Genomic DNA, 19146 nt, shown 5'->3' on the forward strand with positions numbered 1-19146 from the left:
TCCACGTACATGTGTTACATATATGTGCGTGCATGGGACCTCACATGCACACAGGTGTACACACACATAGATTTCCTATCTATATACTAAGCAAAAAAAAAAAAAAATCTCTTGGGCTTGTAAGTACAGCTTACCTGCTTGTTGGTGAAACACTAGTCCTACGCTATGCACATTCTTGGTGGGAAAAAAACAAGGGCAAGTGGATATTTTTCATAAAAAAACAGGAGCTGTAAAGAAAATCTGTGTATGGAGAAATTCTTTGCTCTCCAGCCGGGTGGTGAGGAGAATGCAGGGCATCTCCCTAGGACTCAGGAAGTGCTCTCAGCTCCTATTTTAATTACAAAAGAGGTAGCAAGATCTGGGATTGGGGTGAGGCAGGCAGGGCAAAGGGGGTGGGGGGGGGCTGGCTGGCAGGGGACTGGCAGGAAGTGAAGACAGTTCAGGCAGACAGTTCAGGGAGCTGGGGACAACCCAGTGCCTGGCGAGCAGGTGGCCCCTCATCTGGGGGGCAGGTTAACAAAGTTAAAGAGAGTTCCTTTCCATAGGATGGCTCTTTTTCTTTCCCCCTGTGCCCGAGAAACTCTCTCTGTTTGCAAAGCACAGGACCGGGAACAAGAAGCAGCAGGAAGAAAGAGCCCCTGCCCAAGAAATAACTGGGGAAAACACTCCCCTTGCTTCCATACTGCGCTCATCTTCACAGAGCATTCCTCCCAAACAGGCAGGACCCAAGAACAGATGAGGGCGAGAATCTGAGGGATGCTTTTCCATCTCTCTGGGCTCTGACGTTCCGGGTGGCATGCATGGCCTCAGGACCTGGGCACACGGCTCCTCACAGAGTGACAAGCCCGCAGGTGGAAACTGCCAGCTGCCCGCCCTAGCTTCTCATCACACCCTTCACCTGGAAGATTCCCTCACTGCCGCCACTCTTATGTCGGACTCAACTCAGGACTCGCTAAGGACACTTTCATTGGCCCCAGATGTCTTAGCTTGCATTAAAGAAATCCCCTTTCCATCCAGTCGTGCTGAGATACTGAGGGATGGCAGGAATATCTTGCTGCATTTTTTAACATCCCAAGACGGCTTAGCTCACATCATCAGAAGAACAAAATACGCGTGGGAATGAGCAGATGCAAACCTATACTAAGTTTTTTTTTAGTGTTTATTTTTGAGAGAGAGAGAAAGAGACAGAGGGTGAGCAGGGGAGGGTCAGAAAGAGAGGGAGACAGAATCTGAAGCAGACGCCAGGCTCTGAGCTGTCAGCGCAGAGCCCGGAGGTGGGGCTGGAACTCACAAACCACGAGATCATGACCTGAGCTGAAGTCGGACGCTTAACCGACTGAGCCACCCAGGCGCCCTGATGCAAACCCATATTAAATGACAATGGCAGGCACTATAAAAGGTATAGTGTTACTGTCACCTAGCACTCAACACTTAGTTCAAAGTCCATGGAAAGATTTTGTGGAGGCAATAAGAATAAGCTTTAATGCAACACACACACATACTATTGTAGGCTGCCTAAATTCCTCTAGTTAGAACAACCAACTGGTAACTTGGGTCAAGGTTAACACACGAGGATACTTGCAATACAAAAGGATTGAGAATTAAAAGAAAAATCCATAAACAATTCCCCAAACCAACGGCCAACGGCTTCCAGGCAAGTAAAGCCAGGTCCCTTGTGTGCACTTTGACCTTCAGTGAACATCAGCACCCACACAGGGATTTTCTGAGGGCCCGATGTGAATCGGCAGCCCAGCTTGTAATTCACGGAGAACATCTCTCCTCCACTGCAGCTCAGAGGAGAGCCTGACAGTGGGCCCAGTAATCAAGTATGTGATAACCTCCTTTATGAAAAACGCACGTCATGAAGATTCTAATTAGAAGCCACGAAATCCCTATCACGAATACATCATGACAGGGTATCTCTGCAGAGCTTGCTGTAATGGAAGACGCACTGACACCTCTCATGAAACTTTTGCTGCCAAAGAATCTAAGTAAACACGTGCAACCTCTTTGATCACACATCTCCACTCCCAGGAAATATTATCCTCAAGAAATAGACAAGGGTACATGATCTAGGTATAAGAACATTCATGTGCGGTTTTCTAGAAAAGCATGAACCTAAAATGGTGATATAAATGATGATACATGCCCAGGAGGAACAGGCAGGGTCATTCTTAGACCTGTAAACGTAGGTAGGACTCCTACCCTGGGCTGTAGGCTCCTCAGCGTGCCCTGCACATCACAAAGACAAAAAAAAAAAAAAAAAATGTAGCAAATAAACAGAAGTTCCTCAAAGAATGAATCATGGCTGTGGGTGGAAAATATTTTTGTATGTACAGTTATGACAGTTATTCGATGTGAACAACTGTTTACCATTAATAACAGCAAAAGTTTCTGAAAACTCCGAACAGAATTTGGCCGTTTCACTTTAAAAAACTGTGCTCTTAAAATTTTAGAGAAAAATTTCATCAAACAGAAACGATACGTGACGCATACATACAACAAAACTAAAATTTCAAGAAAATATGTAAAACAGAACATTATGGAAATAAAAACATTTACTAGACCAAGAAGGAAAATATGCACACACACATAATCCCCAAACACATTTTTATGCAGATAATTTTGTGGCCAAGATGCATTAAGGTTTAGTTTCATCTGAAAACAGATTTTTAGGGGCGCCTGAGTAGCTCAGTCGGTTAAGTGTCTGACTTCAGCTCAGGTCAGGATCTCGTGGTCCGTGAGTTCAAGCCCCGTGTTGAGCTCTGTGCTGGCAGCTTGGAGCCTGGAGCCTGCTTTGGATTCTGTGTCTCCCACCCTCTCTGCCCCTCCCCTGCTCACACTCTTGTCTTTCTCAAAAACAAACAAACATTGAAAACAGATTTTTAATGAATTAACATGGTTTCTCTATAATATACAAAGCATTGGAAAGTTTAAGGAATAGTGAAAATTCATAGTACTAATGATAGGATTTATATAATGAAAATATTGAGTACTTTCTGCAATACCCGTGAGCACATGTAACCCTATTATTTTTCTAATCTAAATATTGCTGTATGAGTGAAATAGATAAAAGGGATTAAGAGTATACTGATCTTGATGAGTAGTGAGCAAGGTAGAGTTGGTGATTTATTACACTGCACACCTGAAACCAATAACACTATGTTAATTATACTTCAATTAAAAAAAGAAAAACAAATAGTGCTGTATGAGCTTTGTTGACAATGCCAATTACTACTGTCCTGCCTTACAATGCAGGCCTTTTCCAAACTCAATTAAAAATCTAACAACCACTATGACTCAAGGAAGGTCTTTTACTTTGGCGTTAATGCCAATAAAACATAAATTGTAAACATCTTGACAATAACCATATAGTGATTTTGCTGAAAGACGGACAAGAAAAATAGATTTATGGAAAATATATTACGGACAACATGGTGTATTACTCATGCGAGTATCACTGGCCTATCAACAGAATGGCCAGGCATTTGCAACTGTAATTATTCTCTTTTACCCTTGATATTCTGCTTTCAGCAAGAAAAACACAGCTTTACACAAATTGTTTGATTGTGCCCTCGTGACACATGACCTCATGTCGAGGTAGGCAAAGACATTTTATTTACTGGTTGGTAAGCTTGATTTAGAACTTTTAAATACTTAGATATGTGACAGAGGTCTGCATTTGTACTCTTGCCCCCGGCCCCGAAAAGGACACGTGCAAGTTTTGCGACAATTAAAACTTTTCTCAACTCTTAAACGAAAAACATTATAGATGTGCTTTTATAGAAACATATATAGAGAGGCATGGAAAACAAACATTCCAAAACATTGACAGTAGGACCTGGGGGGGGGCACCTGGGTGGCTCAAGCCACCCAGTCCAAAGTCAAGCATCGGACTTTGCTTGACTTTGCACCCAGTCCAAAGTCAAGCATCAGACTTTGGCTCAGGTCATGATCTCACGGTTTGTGAGTTCAAGCCCTGCATCGGGCTCGCTGCTTTCAGCGCAGAGCCCCCTTCAGAGCCTCTGTGCCCCCCTCCCCCACCCCCTGCTTCTCCCCGCCCCCTCTCAAAAATTAAACAAACATTAAAATTAAAAAATTAAACAAACATTAAAAAAAAGCAGGACTCAGGGAGTTTCTGTCTCTTGCTTATGGCATTTTCTAAATTTAGTACCTATCTTTGCTAGATTAAGGAAAGAAGAAATTAACAATGATGTGGCAAATAGTACATTACTTTTGACATGGTGATGTCAATTACTGATGACGTAGTAAATCCGTGTTCAGGAAAGTTGTTTAAAGCCTGAACATTCCTAATTCTAAATATAGTCCCTTAAATGTAATTTAAATATGTATGAAGTTAGTAACACCAAGAATTTATTAACAGTAGCTACACACAAGCATGTGGTCTATGGACAAACAAACTTCTTTTAAAGTGAACTTTAACACACAAGAAATGGACTTCACGAACACATGCTTTTGGAGAGAAGGCCACTTATCTCCATCATGTATCCCATGGTCAGTGGGTACTACTCAAATGTTATTAGTGGACAAAAAAAAAAAAAAAAAAAGGCATTTAAAAGAATTACAGATTTCTTTTCGGGCCCAATGTTGGGTAGGAACCCACGTAAAAAAGTTTAGTCTTCCAACATCTCCCAAGTCTTTTACCTTCACGACTCTAAACGACCAACCAGTAGTAAAAATAAGCCTATCCCAAAGTGCAAACATTCAACCTTGCCTACCTTTTCTTTGTAATAACTCACTTAAAAAAAAAAAAAAAAAATCTACACATAAAATCCTTTTATACAGATATGATTTTCATCCTGCAGAACGATACTGCAGCGTGGGTGAAGGTATTAAATTTACAGCCCCCTGTGTGTCACTCCCTCGCTGTGGCTGGATTTCAACAGACAAGAACTCCAACACCTTTCCCCGTAACTGGCAGAGTCAGGTGACAGGAGGTCATGTGACGGGAGACTCCAGATTTAAATTGGGGACTCAAGTTGCATACTTTAGACCTGGTGGACACATTTTCCGAAAAGCTCTAGGCAAGGCTGAGATTCCTGTTTTAATCAAGGAATGCTCTCTAGAAATGTCCGGCCGTGTGGTCAGTGATCATGCCATGGGTGTTAATAAGCTGAAGTACTACACAACCGATATGCAGAAATGCTGGGAAAGTTGCCAGAACCCTGAACTGAAAGAGAAGATTCCATCAGAAAACCTCAAAGGCAAACACGGGGATAATGGATAGCTAGAACTGGGGAAACAAATGAGTCCTACCCTTTCTTGTAATAAACACATCTCACAACGCTAGTTTTCAAAGTGTCTCGTTACATAAATCTTCCTACCATCCTCATGGGGTCAGGGCCGGCCGCTTTAGAAACCACATTTTACAAGGAAACAAGAGTGTATGTCTTCTTTAAGTAAAAAGAAAAGCAGATAAAAATTAATGGCGTGATTCAACATTTTCCTACTGGGTTTCAAGGTTTCTGGAGTGTGGATTACCTGTTAACCCAAACCCCCATGCAATTTAACTCAAAAATCATTTACGAACCGCCTACTGCCCTTCAAAGAGCCCAGAAACAACGGTACAAGCAGAAGGCAAATGACACCAACAGGACAGAAAAGAGTGACAGTGAAGAGTACAGAGGTTCTGGAGACAAAGGTCTGTGTTCAAATCCTAACGATCACTTTCTAACTGTGTGACACTCGGCCACGTACTTAACCTCTCTGTGTCTCACTTTCTTCATCTATGGGGACTTCCTCCTTGAGCTGGCAAATCGATTACATGAGTTACTGAATCCCCAGTACTCAGGAACATGCCTGGCACACAGTAAGCCCTCGATAAACATCAGCCATATTTATTATTGTCCTCAAAGAATTGTAAAATGCTTCACGATCAAGGAAAAAATGTTAGAAGCATCACCCCTCTCACCATAAAAGGATCAGTACTTGGGGGAAAAATAAAGGCGATACAAGGAGAGAATCCTATCCATAAGGACCTCTCAGTGGAAACAAGGTGATAAAACTTATGAGTGCGATATTTAAACTCTTGAGGCTCAGTTTACTCATTTGAAAGGGAGAAAAAGATAGGTAAACCCTCTAGCAAACCAGGGTAAATTCCTAACAAGACCAGGGCAGAAAGAGGCAGAGCCAAGTTCAGAGGAAAGAAAGAGAGGTAGGAGGTCACCGTGAACTAGACCAGTCAGGGATAGTTTCAAAAAGGCGCTAGCCAGGCAGGACATCTGATCAGCGGAGAGCACAGCACACACAAAGGTGTGGAGAAGGACCTGTAAGAGATCTTCGAGGGTAGAATTCACATGGGGAAAATAATACAGAGTTGCAAGATCAGAAGGCCTGGAAAACCAGACTAAGGAATGTGAGCTTGATTTTATAAGCAATATGGACACGCTTGAGACAGAATTCTGGAAAGGCAAAATCTGCCAGAAGTGTACAGGTTGAAAGGGAGGAAATTAATAAATGCAATCTAGCACAAGAAACGATCCTGGGGAACAGCGTTAAGGTCAAGATCTCCCTGCCCCGCTGCATTCGTGAATTTCATTCACCATCAAGAGCCCCTGACTCTTACTTTCTAAGTTACTGTAACTAATCTCTTCTTGTGCACCTGCCATGTGCCAAGTCTCAAATTCTAATCATCATGCAAGGTTGACACTATTATGCCCACAGAAATAAAGCCCAGGAAGGTCAGAAAACCCAAGATCCCACAGGGGTGAGGGGTGCAGCTGGGCTCCCCACAGCTACATCTTTTCTACTTTTAAGGATGAAGTGCTTTTCATCTGGCCCAGAGGGGCATTGAGGTGTGGGGAACTATTGCTAAGCTTAATGGAGACTCAGTGTTTGCTCATTTTTGAACGTTCAGTTCCCTGCAGATGATATGAAAATGTTACGTAGTAGTTACTCTGCAAAATTTTGAAACTCATCAAGAAGGCATCCTCACAGAAACAGAGAGGAATAAGAGTGCACTTACGGTGATGAGCGCAGAGTAGTAACACATAGGATTGTTGAATCCTTCTATTGTACCCCTGACACTAATATAACACTGCATATTAATTACACTTCAATAAAAACTAAATTTAAAAATTAGAAAAAAAACAAGGGTTCCTGGGTGGCTCTTCAAATTGAGTGTCCAACTTCGGCTCAGGTCAAGATCTCACAGTTCCGGAGTTCGAGCCCCGCGTGGGGCTCTGTGCTGACAGCTCAGAGCCTGGAGCCTGCTTCAGATTCTGTGTCTCCTCCTCTCTCTGCCCCTCCCTGACTTGTGCTCGTTCTCAAAAATAAAGAAACGTTAAAAAAAATTTTTTTTAACTAAAAAAATAAAGTCTCCTATTTCTTAATCAATTTCAATGGAAGGGCATATTCAAGGCGAGTGTCCTTAGAGGTGACCCCACTTAAAGCCAGCAGAGCTAAAAAAGCAAACACTGCCCTCCCTTGCCACCACTCTGATTAAACAGTGGAGGCCCCGCCCATGCTGGTTCGTGACTGATTTGAGAGGTGAGAACAGCAAGCCACAAGATATGGGGAGAACAGCCCCTCCCTGCCAGGCCAGGGAGATCAGAGCTCCCTGCTGGTAACAACTGTCCAGCTTACAGCTGCTCTCAGGGCTCTGCTGTCCCCAACATGGCAGGGGCCAAAAAATGAGTATCTGACAACAGAAACCTTGACCGAGTGTGCAGAAAAGGCAAGGCGCTATAACTCCATTGTGAAAAAGGAGGATCCCAGCAAACGGCCCGACTCTATTTTACTGCTGTCAGAGGAGTCGGCTTCAGGATCTGCCGGAACAAGGAGCCCCCAAAAATAAGTCTTGATTTTTTTTTTTTTTTTGCTCGAGGCAATAAATATCACTGAGACCTAAAACAAAATAAAAATACTATAGAAGCGGGGAGAGAAATAGGCTCAAGAATGACTTCCAGCTTAAAAAGCTATTTGAACTCTAGGTTAACAATCAAAACCAAGACACCTTCCCAAATTAAGTGGAAACAAGGAAGGTGATTCCACCTGAGAGTAAGAAATGGGTGTAGCTGGGACATTTTCACCAACAATGTATCTCAAGACGTTAATAACCTGCCTTCTATGCTTGTATTCATGACACGGACATTTTACATATTTATTCTGAAAATCAAAGCAGTCCTATACCTTCCATCAATAATCCTCAAAAGATCTTTTGTTTACATGGCCAGGGGGCCATACCTTTTCCTAAAATAGACAAGTCCAGCTCCTGTATGTGTTCAGCTGCCCCTCCACTACCCTAGCTGCTGCCTACGTGGCCCCAGGGACATGGAAACACCATCCACTTCAAAATATCAACAACATGTTTGCAAAATAATCTTGCCACTTGGTTGAGCCTTTTCTGTTTGCTTAAAAAAAAAACAAAAAAAAAAAAACAAAGGGCTTCTGGTTACAGACATACCCCAACTTAGTTTCTGCCAACACCAAACTTTTTAACAGCTTAACTCCAAACGCTGAAAAAACGAGTTTTCGCAGAAGTGCGCACACAATTTAATTGAGAGAAGCCATGAAAATGTAAGGTCACGAAGGAACTGCATGGGGAGTGTGGGGCCCTCGGCCTCTCCAATCCCGAGGAACATTCTGAAGTCGGTAGCCATCAGCCGACGGCACAAACTTCACGGGCATCTCGCTGGCCTGCAGTAAAAGCCCTGATGGCTTTTTATTTTTATTTTTTTTTTTTTTTAATTTTTTTTTTCAACGTTTTTTATTTATTTTTGGGACAGAGAGAGACAGAGCATGAACGGGGGAGGGGCAGAGAGAGAGGGAGACACAGAATCGGAAACAGGCTCCAGGCTCCGAGCCCCTGATGGCTTTTTAAAGCAGGCAAGCGCAGGCCAGAAGGCTGTGCTTGCAACATGCACAGGAATCAATTCCACGAGGCAACGCTCCACGGGCTGGCTCCGTGGTTCTCAATTAGGAGTGATTTCACTCCCGGTGGCTCATGAAGCAACGTCTGGGAACATTTCGGTTGTCACAACTTGGGGGTTCTGCTAGCACCTACTGGGTAGAGACCGGTGATGTTCAACATCCTACAAGGCACAGGGCTGGCTCCCGACAGCAAAGAATGAAGGGAGCCACAATGTCAATGGCACCCGGTTTGAGAAATCCTGGTCCCGCTCTAAACAGCAGCTGCTAGTCACAAGAAGCTCCCACTCTGCTGTTGTCTGGCCACGCTCACATAAAGCTAATACATGCAACATCTTGTTCCCCCCCTTCTTTTTTCTCAATTGCTAGTGTTAGTTACCCTCAAACTGCTGTCCAACAAGCAACAAGTCATTATGCCTAAATCACAATGGAAAAAGTTAGCAAAGACACCAGTTACCAGGGCACTACTTAGCGATGAGTCGGTACGGTTTTGCTGTCCTTGGAAACATATCACTTCCACGGTTACTGTTTCTCCTGTGACAGGACATCCCATGATTTTCTTCACTGGAGAATTTCACGAAATTTAACAAAAGGATGGCCTGTTAGAAGACACTACCAGAGACAGACAGGATCTATATTAGGAGTTTGTCTCTAATACAGCACCGTGTTGCCTCCCTGACTGGCCTTGATGGCCTCCCAAGGTCACTACAATTATGGGTGGAACTTTGAATGTTGATTAGAATATTGTACTACAAATACATCACAAGATTAAAAGCATAAATCGTTTTTTTGGTTTTTTTTTAATGTTTTTATTTTTGAGAGAGAGAGAGAGAGCGCGCAAGCATGAGCATGAGCGGGGGAGAGAGAGGGAGAGAGAGAGAGAGAGAGAGAGAGAGAGAGACAGACAGACACATACACACACACACACACACACACACACACAGAATCCGAAGCAGGCTCCAGGCTCTGAGCTGTCAGCACAGAGTCTGACACAGGGCTTGAACTCACAGACCACAAGATCATGACCTGAGCTGAAGTCGGACGCTTAACCTACTGAGCCACCCAGGCGCCCCAAAAGCATAACTTTAAATAAATGAAAATTTCCCCCAAATATGTGAGTCACCAGCAACAGAGAAAAAAGGCTCTGGATTCTGTAATAAGCTCTTCAACCTTGGGGTTGTGACTTGACATCTGTAGGCTAAGATCCATCATCCAGAAAACTGAAGGGGATGGACTAGATGATCGCTAAAGGCCAGCTTCATATTAATCACTGAAATAAAATCCAACAACCAGGTCTCCTTACACTTAACCAAGGTATGGTGTAAGGAAAAAGTATTTCAGAGAAAGTGCTGGCAGGTCACAGCTGTCCCATGTTATCCTGCAGTTCCCCCCCACTTGCACTAGGGGGCAGAGTTCTGCCCAGGGGGAGGTCACAAGCCCCCTCCCCTCCTTGGTCCAAAAACCAGCTTCAACGGGACTGAAACCCCCAACAAAACCGAATACAAATCCTACCGCTCGCGAGCTTTCCCAAGGGACCCAGAACACACAAAAAAATAAAAAAAAAAAAATACGAATTAGTGTCCTGCAGGCGGAGCCCAGGTTTTCTTACAGATGAAAGCAATTAAACACAGCCCACTGGTCCATCTTTGGTTAACCTGCAACTCCAGGAAAAAGTTCTGGTGTTTTCTTACAGTCATGAAAACAAAGCTCTGTGGGTTAAAAAAAAATGCTATAGTCTCAACCACAGATTTCCTTAAAAGAAAAAAAAAATATATGAATGGATAATTCCTTTCCAGTCTGCTTTTCACGGCAAATGTGGGTATCACATATGAGATGCCACCTTGAAAAAAGTGGATATTGCTGTTAGGCAAGAATGTATTTATTACTTTGGCCATTAAATACAGTTGTCTAAGAATAAGGTAGGCATCCATCAGGGGGAATGACTTGAAATATTATATCCAATTAAATAGGATAAAGCAAGTTAGCGAACAGGGGCAAGCCCTCACCAATCTAATTTGCTGGAAGATTCCAAAACTGTCCTGGATTCACGAAACGTCCCCTGGCTTCCAATGAAAGTCACATCAGACTCCCTTAAGTCAACTCAGTTTACTTTGAGCCACTTCAAACCTCAAACTTAAAACAGAATTTATTAAATAAACACAACCAAGAAAGGAGAGGGAGCCAAGAAACCACAGTAACTATCCAACCCAGGGAGGGGGAAAAAAAAAGAAAAAAAAGGTTCTCAAGTCAAGGGTTTCAAGTAACCGTGGTGTCCCGCCCTCAATGGCCCTAAAAGGGGCATCAGCTTAAACGTTAAAAATAATCATTGTTTGCCCTAAACGATTTTCTTTAAATTCGAATTCACAATCTGCCAAGGACCGTCAGCACAAGCACATGATCTTTTGATCTCTGCCTCTGGAGTGATCTCAAACCCTGAATGAGCACATCTTGGGGAGCGCTACCACCTAGACTCCAAAGGTCCCGTAGGCAGAGAACACAGTGAATGATTAAACCCTCGCCTCGCTTCTCGCACTTCATTAAGCCGTCTCCTCTGGAAGGGTTTGTGCCCCTCTCACAGGAAGCCGGCACGTTTTGCAAAGGAAATACCAGACCAGAACTTTCTTGGAGAAAGGCACGTCCCGGTAGAACATTCGATTGGGCTTCCCGCACCCCGGCAGCCGCGGCCCGGCGCCCGGCGCCTCACCTCGCGCGGGGCGCCGCAGGGACACCCGGTGAGCCAGCCACCCACGCGGAAGGAGGCTCACCTTCGCTACGTCCCGGAGCGCGGGACAAAACAAAACCTGCCTCGGCTTACTCATCCGGAGACTCCCCGGGGGTGATTTCAGGCGACTCCCGGAAAGTTTTGCCCTCCCGGGCTTAGTTAGGACAGGGTCCCAAGCGTGCGCGCGGCGCGGTGGGCAGATCCCTCCCGGGGCGCGGGGGCCAGGTCCCGGCAGGGTCGCCGGCGCGAGCGCACTCACCTCGGGGAAGAAGTTGTCCATTGTTCCAGGGCGCTCCCCAACTTGCCCGAGTCCCGCGTCCGGCTCGCGGAAGTCAGCCCAGCAGACGGTCCGGGGAAACCATGCGTGTCACGGCGCGATTCCCAGGAACCCGAGCCCGCGGGGCTCCCCGGCTGCCATCGCCTTACCCCCTTCTCGTCTTTCGCACCTTTTGTTTGCCCAAACCCAAGTCTCTAACTCATCCGTCCCAACTGCAGCCTTTGTCTCCCTGCCTCCAAGTTCCTTACTTCTGCGCGCAGCGCTCGCGAGCGGAGAACAGCTGGTGACACATTCTTCCCCCGGGCTAGGGGAGGGCGGCGGGGGTCTTGGGAGCGCGCCCCCTCCTCCTGCGCCCCAGCCGGAGGCGCTCGCCGCGACAGGGGGACAGCGGCCACAAAGCGTGCCGGGAGTAGCTACCCCAGCGCGAGCGCCGCCGCGGTGAGGGTTCGGGCGCCTGGACTCAGCCGGCTCACCGCAGCGCGGAGATTTGCAGACAGGAGCACTCGCCCCGCCCACCAGCCCCGCCCCGCCCCGCCCCTCCAGGCGCTGAGCCCCGCCCACTCGCCCGCCCCTCCAGGAGCCCAACCCTCAGCCAACCCCGCCCCGCGCTGCGGCAGGGCCCGGCCCCGCCCACCCCGCCTGGGGCGGACGCCGGCTCGGCGGCGAGAGGAGAGGACAGGGGAGGGGACGGGAGGGCCGGGCTGCACCCTCTGGTGTCTCCGCCTCCCCATCCAGGCGTGGGCGGAGGAGTCGACTCTACCCTCTGGTGATAGAGACCAAATAGTCACCGGGGAGGAGGGGTTGGGGGATTCTTTTGTGCCTTTGATCTTCAGCGGACCCTGGAACCCGCTCAACACGGATCTCATTAATGCAGCTCGGCAGATGAGCGACCCCGGGGAAGGAAGCGCGGTCGGCCGAGCTGCCCCGGCTGTTGGGCCAGATCAAAGCGGAGGACGGAGGCTGCTCAGAATTTCTAGAAGCTGCCTTCCCGTGTAGAGTTTCTGTCCTGCAGTCGGGTTCACAGACGTTTTCCTTAGCAGCCGGGGAATGTAGTTTTGTAACCTGGAAGAGGACATGGCCAGTTGCACCAGAAAAAAATGTAACCCTTTTCCTAGACCTGAAGGAAACAGGCAAAGGGAAGTGAGGTGAAGGATCAAACCACCTGATACGGAGTTGTTTCCTCTAAGGCAGGTCCTTAAACCTGAGCGTGCACAGGAACCACCTGGGAATCTTATTAAAGTACAGGTTGGAATTCAGTGGGGCATTTCTAATAAGCTTCCAGGTGCCCTCAAACGGAGGCACCAGGCCCTGTGCTGGTCTGCAAACGGAAGCCCGTCTGTAACAGGTAGAAAAATTGAGAGCAAAGGTTTAGGAACTTTTGTAGCCATTTAAAAATGCCTCGACAGCCAAACAAATGACCGGAGGACTCTCTCAACCGAGTGTAAACGAGCTTTGGTATTGTCGGATTCGTGGTGAGTCATGCCTGGCACAGCGGAGTTCTCCTATTGGTACCTGGCAAATTGGAAACAAAAACGACTGGTTCTTCGCCACAAGTGGTTTGCGAAGTTCTCTGCAAGGGATCTGCCAACTGCTACTCATCCTTTAAAACTCAAGTCAGAAAGTCACATCTTCCAGGGGCAGTCTTCCCAGAAATGCCAGGCCACTTACCCAGCCACACAACACGGGGTGTGCCTTATTCCTAAAACTGTTGAGGACACTGTATGGCTTAAGGTTTTTTTGTTTTTTGCTTTTTTTGTTTTTTGTGTTTTTTTTTTTGTTTTGTTTTTGGTTTGTTTGAGGTTTTGTTTTGTTTTGTTTTTCTGGTGTCCTGTCTTTCTTCAGTTGGGAGAATTGAAGCTCGTTAACAGAGGGAACTGTGCTTTAAAATTTGTATCCCCAGCCTCAGAGAATGAAGGGATGTAGCATCCTTCTGTAATCCTTAGGTGAAAATCCAAGTGTGTCTGTAACCTGAATCTCAGAGCAGTGCTTCAGCATAAATCTCCTCATACCCACCCCGCTTCCCTTTGGAAAGAGTCAAGGTGTAAATTAATTGGTGACAGTGTGCTATGCTAGTGGCCTGATTCACGTTTACACACCTAAGCCATGGAAGCTTGTGTCCCGGGTTGCCAGCAAAATTAAGATGGGGCCAGGATAAATACCAACAATCCCAGGCACCAGCCAAAGTGCTCAAACGAGTCCTGGGGCCACCTGTGCCCAGATGCTGGCGTAAAACAATTAACAGTCATTTTGGTGTTAATCTGTATAGAACATCTCTCAAGAGAAATTACCAGGCAGCTTGTTCAAGCAAGTGTGTGGGTGTGGCTGGGTTCCCGGCATCAACCCAGCCACCAATGTCCTGCTCGGCTTTGGCCATGTCCTTTCAAAGTCACTTTCCAGTACTGGCTTCTCAATTGTAACAAATGTACCACACCAATACAGCACGTTAATTACAGAGACTGGAGGGAGGGGGGCGGTGAGGGGACACTTCCCTTTCAATTGTTCTGTAATCCTAAAACTGCTCAAAAACATAAAGTCTATTAATTTTTTAAAGGTCACTTCCCTGTTGATTAAGAAGATATAGTTAATAATTACCCCCACTGTGACTCATATAAAGAATTGTGAGCCAGATCCAATACATAAGGGTTGAATTTTACTGAATCATTATATTTCTTTTTTATTCTTTTTTTTTTAATTTTTTCAACGTTTTTTATTTATTTTTGGGACAGAGAGAGACAGAGCATGAATGGGGGAGGGGCAGAGAGAGAGGGAGACACAGAATCGGAAACAGGCTCCAGGCTCTGAGCCATCAGCCCAGAGCCCGACGCGGGGCTCGAACTCACGGACCGCAAGATCGTGACCTGGCCGAAGTCGGACGCTTAACCGACTGCGCCACCCAGGCGCCCCTGAATTATTATATTTCTTTAAAAAAGTTTACACCACCTTATCAAAATCTCCTGAAAGTTGTTACAAAAGAAAAAAATATATATATATGTATGTATATATATATATACATACATATATATATGGGCTGGGTGCCTAAAAATCGGCATTTTAGTAAGTACCCAAGTAGGCAATTCTGAGTTTGAAAATCACTCCTTGTGGTTATCAGAATTCATCAGATTTTCTGTATAAACGTACATTCTCCAAAAGGCATAAAGATGAACTGCAACAGTAAGACTGTTGAACAAACAGCAAAGTGCATGTTATTTTAAGCATTCGGAAGCCATTGTTGAAAAGGACCATGTTAAATTTACAAGGGCCTAGACAAAATTGGACAGAGAAGGGGAAGCAATTTAAATCGATAGATCTCTAAGAATATCTATTCTTCTTACCAGTTTTTTAAAGTTATGTGCTTCCTTTTAAGAAGCTGTCTTACCCATTGGTCAAAGCTGATTAGGCTAAGACAGTTAAACCTTGACCTCTAACAAGTGACAGGCTCAAGAATGTGTGTGTGTGTGTGGGGGTTTTTTAATGTTTATTTTTCAGAGAGCGACAGAACATGAGCAAGGGAAGCCCAGAGAGAGACACAAAATCTGAAGCAGACTCCAGGCTCTGAGCTGTCAGCACAGAGCCCGATGCAGGACTCGAACTCGCGGACCTGGAGATTATGACCTGAGCTGAAATCGGACGCTTAACCAACTGAGCCACCCAGGCACCCCAATAATGTTAATGACAGAATGGGCACATTTCCGGAGACAAAATTCTTCTCAATTATCCTTATTTCTCAAAGACTCCATGCTAATTGTCATTTTCAAAACAAAACACCAAAGAAGCTCAGGCTACATTCTCTTATTTAGCTGCAAAAATTAACCCACACTGCTGAAAAATTTATTTTAATACAATGGGGGCCATTTCCCCACACAAAGGGAGAATCATGTAGGGTCTATAATGAATGAAGTAATATGATCTCCCTCTGTTTTTGTTTTCCACCGTGTGCTTGTTTGATTTTATTTGAAGTGTGTTGTCTTAACTTCCTTGGTGATTTCAAATCGAGTTCTTTGTTGTTGTTCTGTAGCTGCTACCAGTTCCTAATCTGGTTGTGTCTTCCTGTATAGAACCTTTTCCATTACTTTTGTTTTTATTAAATACTCACCTGTAATTGCTCCCGTCAGAGTAATGGTTTAATTACTAGGTATGGAAAGGGAAAGTGCAGGAAGGTTCTTTCACACAAATTAGAAGTTAATAACTGACACAACTCTAAAATCCTGTTTTTCATGCTCCACCAAACAGCGGGTGTTCTTTGGGTTCACCTATAATCTTGGATATTTTAAAAATTAAATGTATTTGCTTTTCTGAACAAAAATGAAGGGCGTTTTTACATGTTCTTGAAACTTGTAGACAAATGTTTGTGTGTGTGTGCGTGTGTGTGTGTTTATTTCTCATAACTTGCAATTCAAAAGCCCTGAAGGGATTTTTCTTTTCATGTGAAACTGAGAATGATTGGGAAAGATTTGCCGAGAAAGAATAAAGTTGGCGGTGAAATGATGTGAAGTGTTTTACCCTGTAATAGAACTAAACAAGTACAAAAGAATCAACAGAAATCAAGCAGGGATAAGACACTCAAAAAAAAAAAAAATGAATTTGCTACTCTTCCTTGTTTTCTAAACACGATGGACTTGGGCTAAGATGTAATTGACCTCATCAGAAGCAGGCCACTCAGTGGATAGTAGATTCTAACTAAATCCCCATGGCTCCAGACTACAGAGGGAATGCTTTCTAAATTGACGGCCCACAGAAGCACAGAGGATGGTTTTCACAAATGAATCTGTTTCCTTTTAAAGTGCGAGGTCCTGGTTCTGTTGAATGTGATAAACGAATGGAATCCAACTCCTTGAAACCCTCCAGGATGATATACTCTGCCTGCTTAGAGACTGTGACGGCCCCCATTCTCCTTGATTTCTTTGTATCTTCCTGCTCTTTCATTGTTCCAGAGCGGCTCTGAAGCGGACTTTCCGTTAATCACAACATGTTTACCACTTCCCAACCTCGTGTCTTCGCTTACTCTCCTTTCTTGATTTTTCAGTTTTTCCTGGTTGTGTTTTTCAAGCCAATAAATGTGTTTGTGTCTGTTCCACTTGCAAATGGCTGTTTCTGGGGCCCCTGGGTGGCTCGGTCGGTCAAGTCGAGTTGGGCTCCTGTCACGATCGCACAGTTCATGAGTCGAGCCCCTACTCAGGCTCTCCCCTATCCACGCAGAGCCCTCTGCAGATCCTCTGTCCCTCTCTCTCTGCCCCTCCCCGCCTCAAAAATAAACATTAAAATAAATTTAAAAAAAATTTTTTAATGTTTATTTTTGAGAGAAACAGACACAGAATGCGAGTGGGTTAGGGGCAGAGAGAGAAGGAGACACAGAATCCGAAGCAGGCTCCAGGCTCCGAGCCGTCAGCACAGAGCCCGACGTGGGGCTCTGTGAGATCATGACCTGAGCCGTGAGATCATGACCTGAGCCCAAGTCAGACGCTCAACTGACTGAGTCACCCAGGCGCCCCTAAAATAAAATTTAAATACATGGCTGTTTCCTAACCCACTTGCTCTCTGAACTCCTGGGCCATCTCTTCAAGCCCCGGCCTTGTCACTTTCTACGCCTTCCTCTCTGAGCCATCAGCTCTTCAACCCCTTACAATCAGATATTTGCCCGCAATTCCACTCTCGCGAAGATCACCGTGACCTTGAAATAACCAAATTCAACAGCCCGTTCTCAAATGTCATCTCCCTTGACGTCGCCCCTCCTCTGGAACTCTCGAACTTCTCAGCTCCCAGGCCAGCTTCCAGAGCGGGCAGCCTGGAGAGAGAGCCGCACAGGACCCGACGGTCAGAAGGGGCCCTGGGCTTGGGTTAATACTCTGTTGTGATGTCTCAAACTCCTTACCGACCTCTGAACAAGGGGCCCCATTCTTCCGTTTTGCACTGGGCCCTGAAAATTACGTAGCCGGTCCTGCCTAGCTTCGAGACGCTGCATTTGTCCGGCTTCCCCGTCTCTTGGAGCGCTTTCGCTGCCACTTTTACGGGCCCCTGCTCTCCTTCCGCCTCTGAAATACGCTCAAGCCTGAGCACACTTCCTCTTCCCCACACTTACGTGGCTGCCGCACGTGGTCCGTCACTTCCGGTCTCCTCGGAAATTGATCCCACGTCCGTAACTCAAGCTCTGAGAAGTCCCAGCCACGTATTCCCACACCCCTGTTGATTGTTTCCTCCCCGACTTCCTTCTCCCCCCTTCACGTGCCCAAACTAACTCTTCACTGTCTTCACCACCTTCTACCAACCGGCCCGTATTGATTCATGGAACGATAGAATTCGGCCACCTGGATGAGCAGGGCTCTGTCACCTAGAGCTGCCCCGGGTCTTCTGATGATCCTATCACGTGCTGAGAGGGCCTTCATGATGTGAATCCCTCTAGCCCAACGGAGAATATTCAAGCTTCTTTTGCTCCAAACATGTGACTTCAGTTCTATCAGTCCCACGCACCCACTCGAGGTTTCCCCTCCTCGGGGGAAATGGGGGCTTGGAGGGCAAATGGGGGTGACCCTGTTTGTGACAGAGTTGAGTGGATCTGTGGTCAGCCGTGAGGGCAGCGACTACCCGGCCAGCAGGAGCGGCAGCAGGTTCCTTGGGGGGGGAGGGGGGGGGGTAGGCGGGGAGGCCCCCGACTCACCAGGCCCATTCCGGGCTGTGGTTCTCAGAATTGTTTCTGGAGACCTAAAAACCCACTCCTCCAGCCCTTCCAATGATACAGCAAGCCCTGTAATACCCTTTGTAGTACCTCTTAATTCAATTTGCAGTCTGGAGCCTGCCAATACCTTAGAAGAGCATCACCTTAAGGGCCAGGCAAGTGCCACGTTTAGACACCTTTCGACGTGGGCTGCTTTTCTCAAAGTGGTCTCAGTGCTCCTTTGGTGCCTGCAACTGTCTGGGGCCAGCTGGGCCATCCACGGGAGCCACCCTGGACCCAGATCAGTCCCGTGTGGATTCAGTCTTCATTTCTCCTCTTCGGGGCTCTCTCCGACCCTCTCTCCCACACAAGGTGTCATCCAGAAGTCCAGGGCTGGCATGTCTCGGGGACCCTCTGGAGCCCGTGGCTGGACCTCAGTCCCAGGAGGACAGCCACCTGGATTCTCCTGCTGGCCGGTGCAGTGTGTTTTTCACAGGATTGTGAGGGATGGGGCCACCTGAATGAGGCTAACGAGCCATGCTTGAGTGACTTTCACTCACCGAGGGCGCAGGATGACAACAGTAGTCCCGGCTACCAACAGGAGAGCCG

General features: G+C 46.2%; 1 protein-coding gene across 3 annotated transcripts in view; it reads right to left on the bottom strand.

Moving 5' to 3' along the window:
• MYO10 (myosin X) overlaps positions 1-12371 on the bottom strand; it is a 229358-nt gene extending 216987 nt beyond the window's left edge. For all 3 annotated transcript variants that reach the window (XM_078444495.2, XM_078444497.2, XM_078444491.2), the window contains exon 1: positions 11871-12371. In XM_078444495.2, the coding sequence (XP_078300621.2) occupies positions 11871-11891 (21 nt within the window). In that variant the 5' untranslated portion in view covers positions 11892-12371. The remainder of the gene's footprint in view (positions 1-11870) is intronic.
• Positions 12372-19146: the final 6775 nt, after the last annotated feature.

The sequence above is a fragment of the Panthera onca genome, chromosome A1 (genome assembly GCF_046562875.1).
Source record: "Panthera onca isolate mPanOnc1 chromosome A1, mPanOnc1 haplotype 2, whole genome shotgun sequence".
In the NCBI taxonomy this organism is placed as follows: Eukaryota; Metazoa; Chordata; class Mammalia; order Carnivora; family Felidae; genus Panthera; species Panthera onca.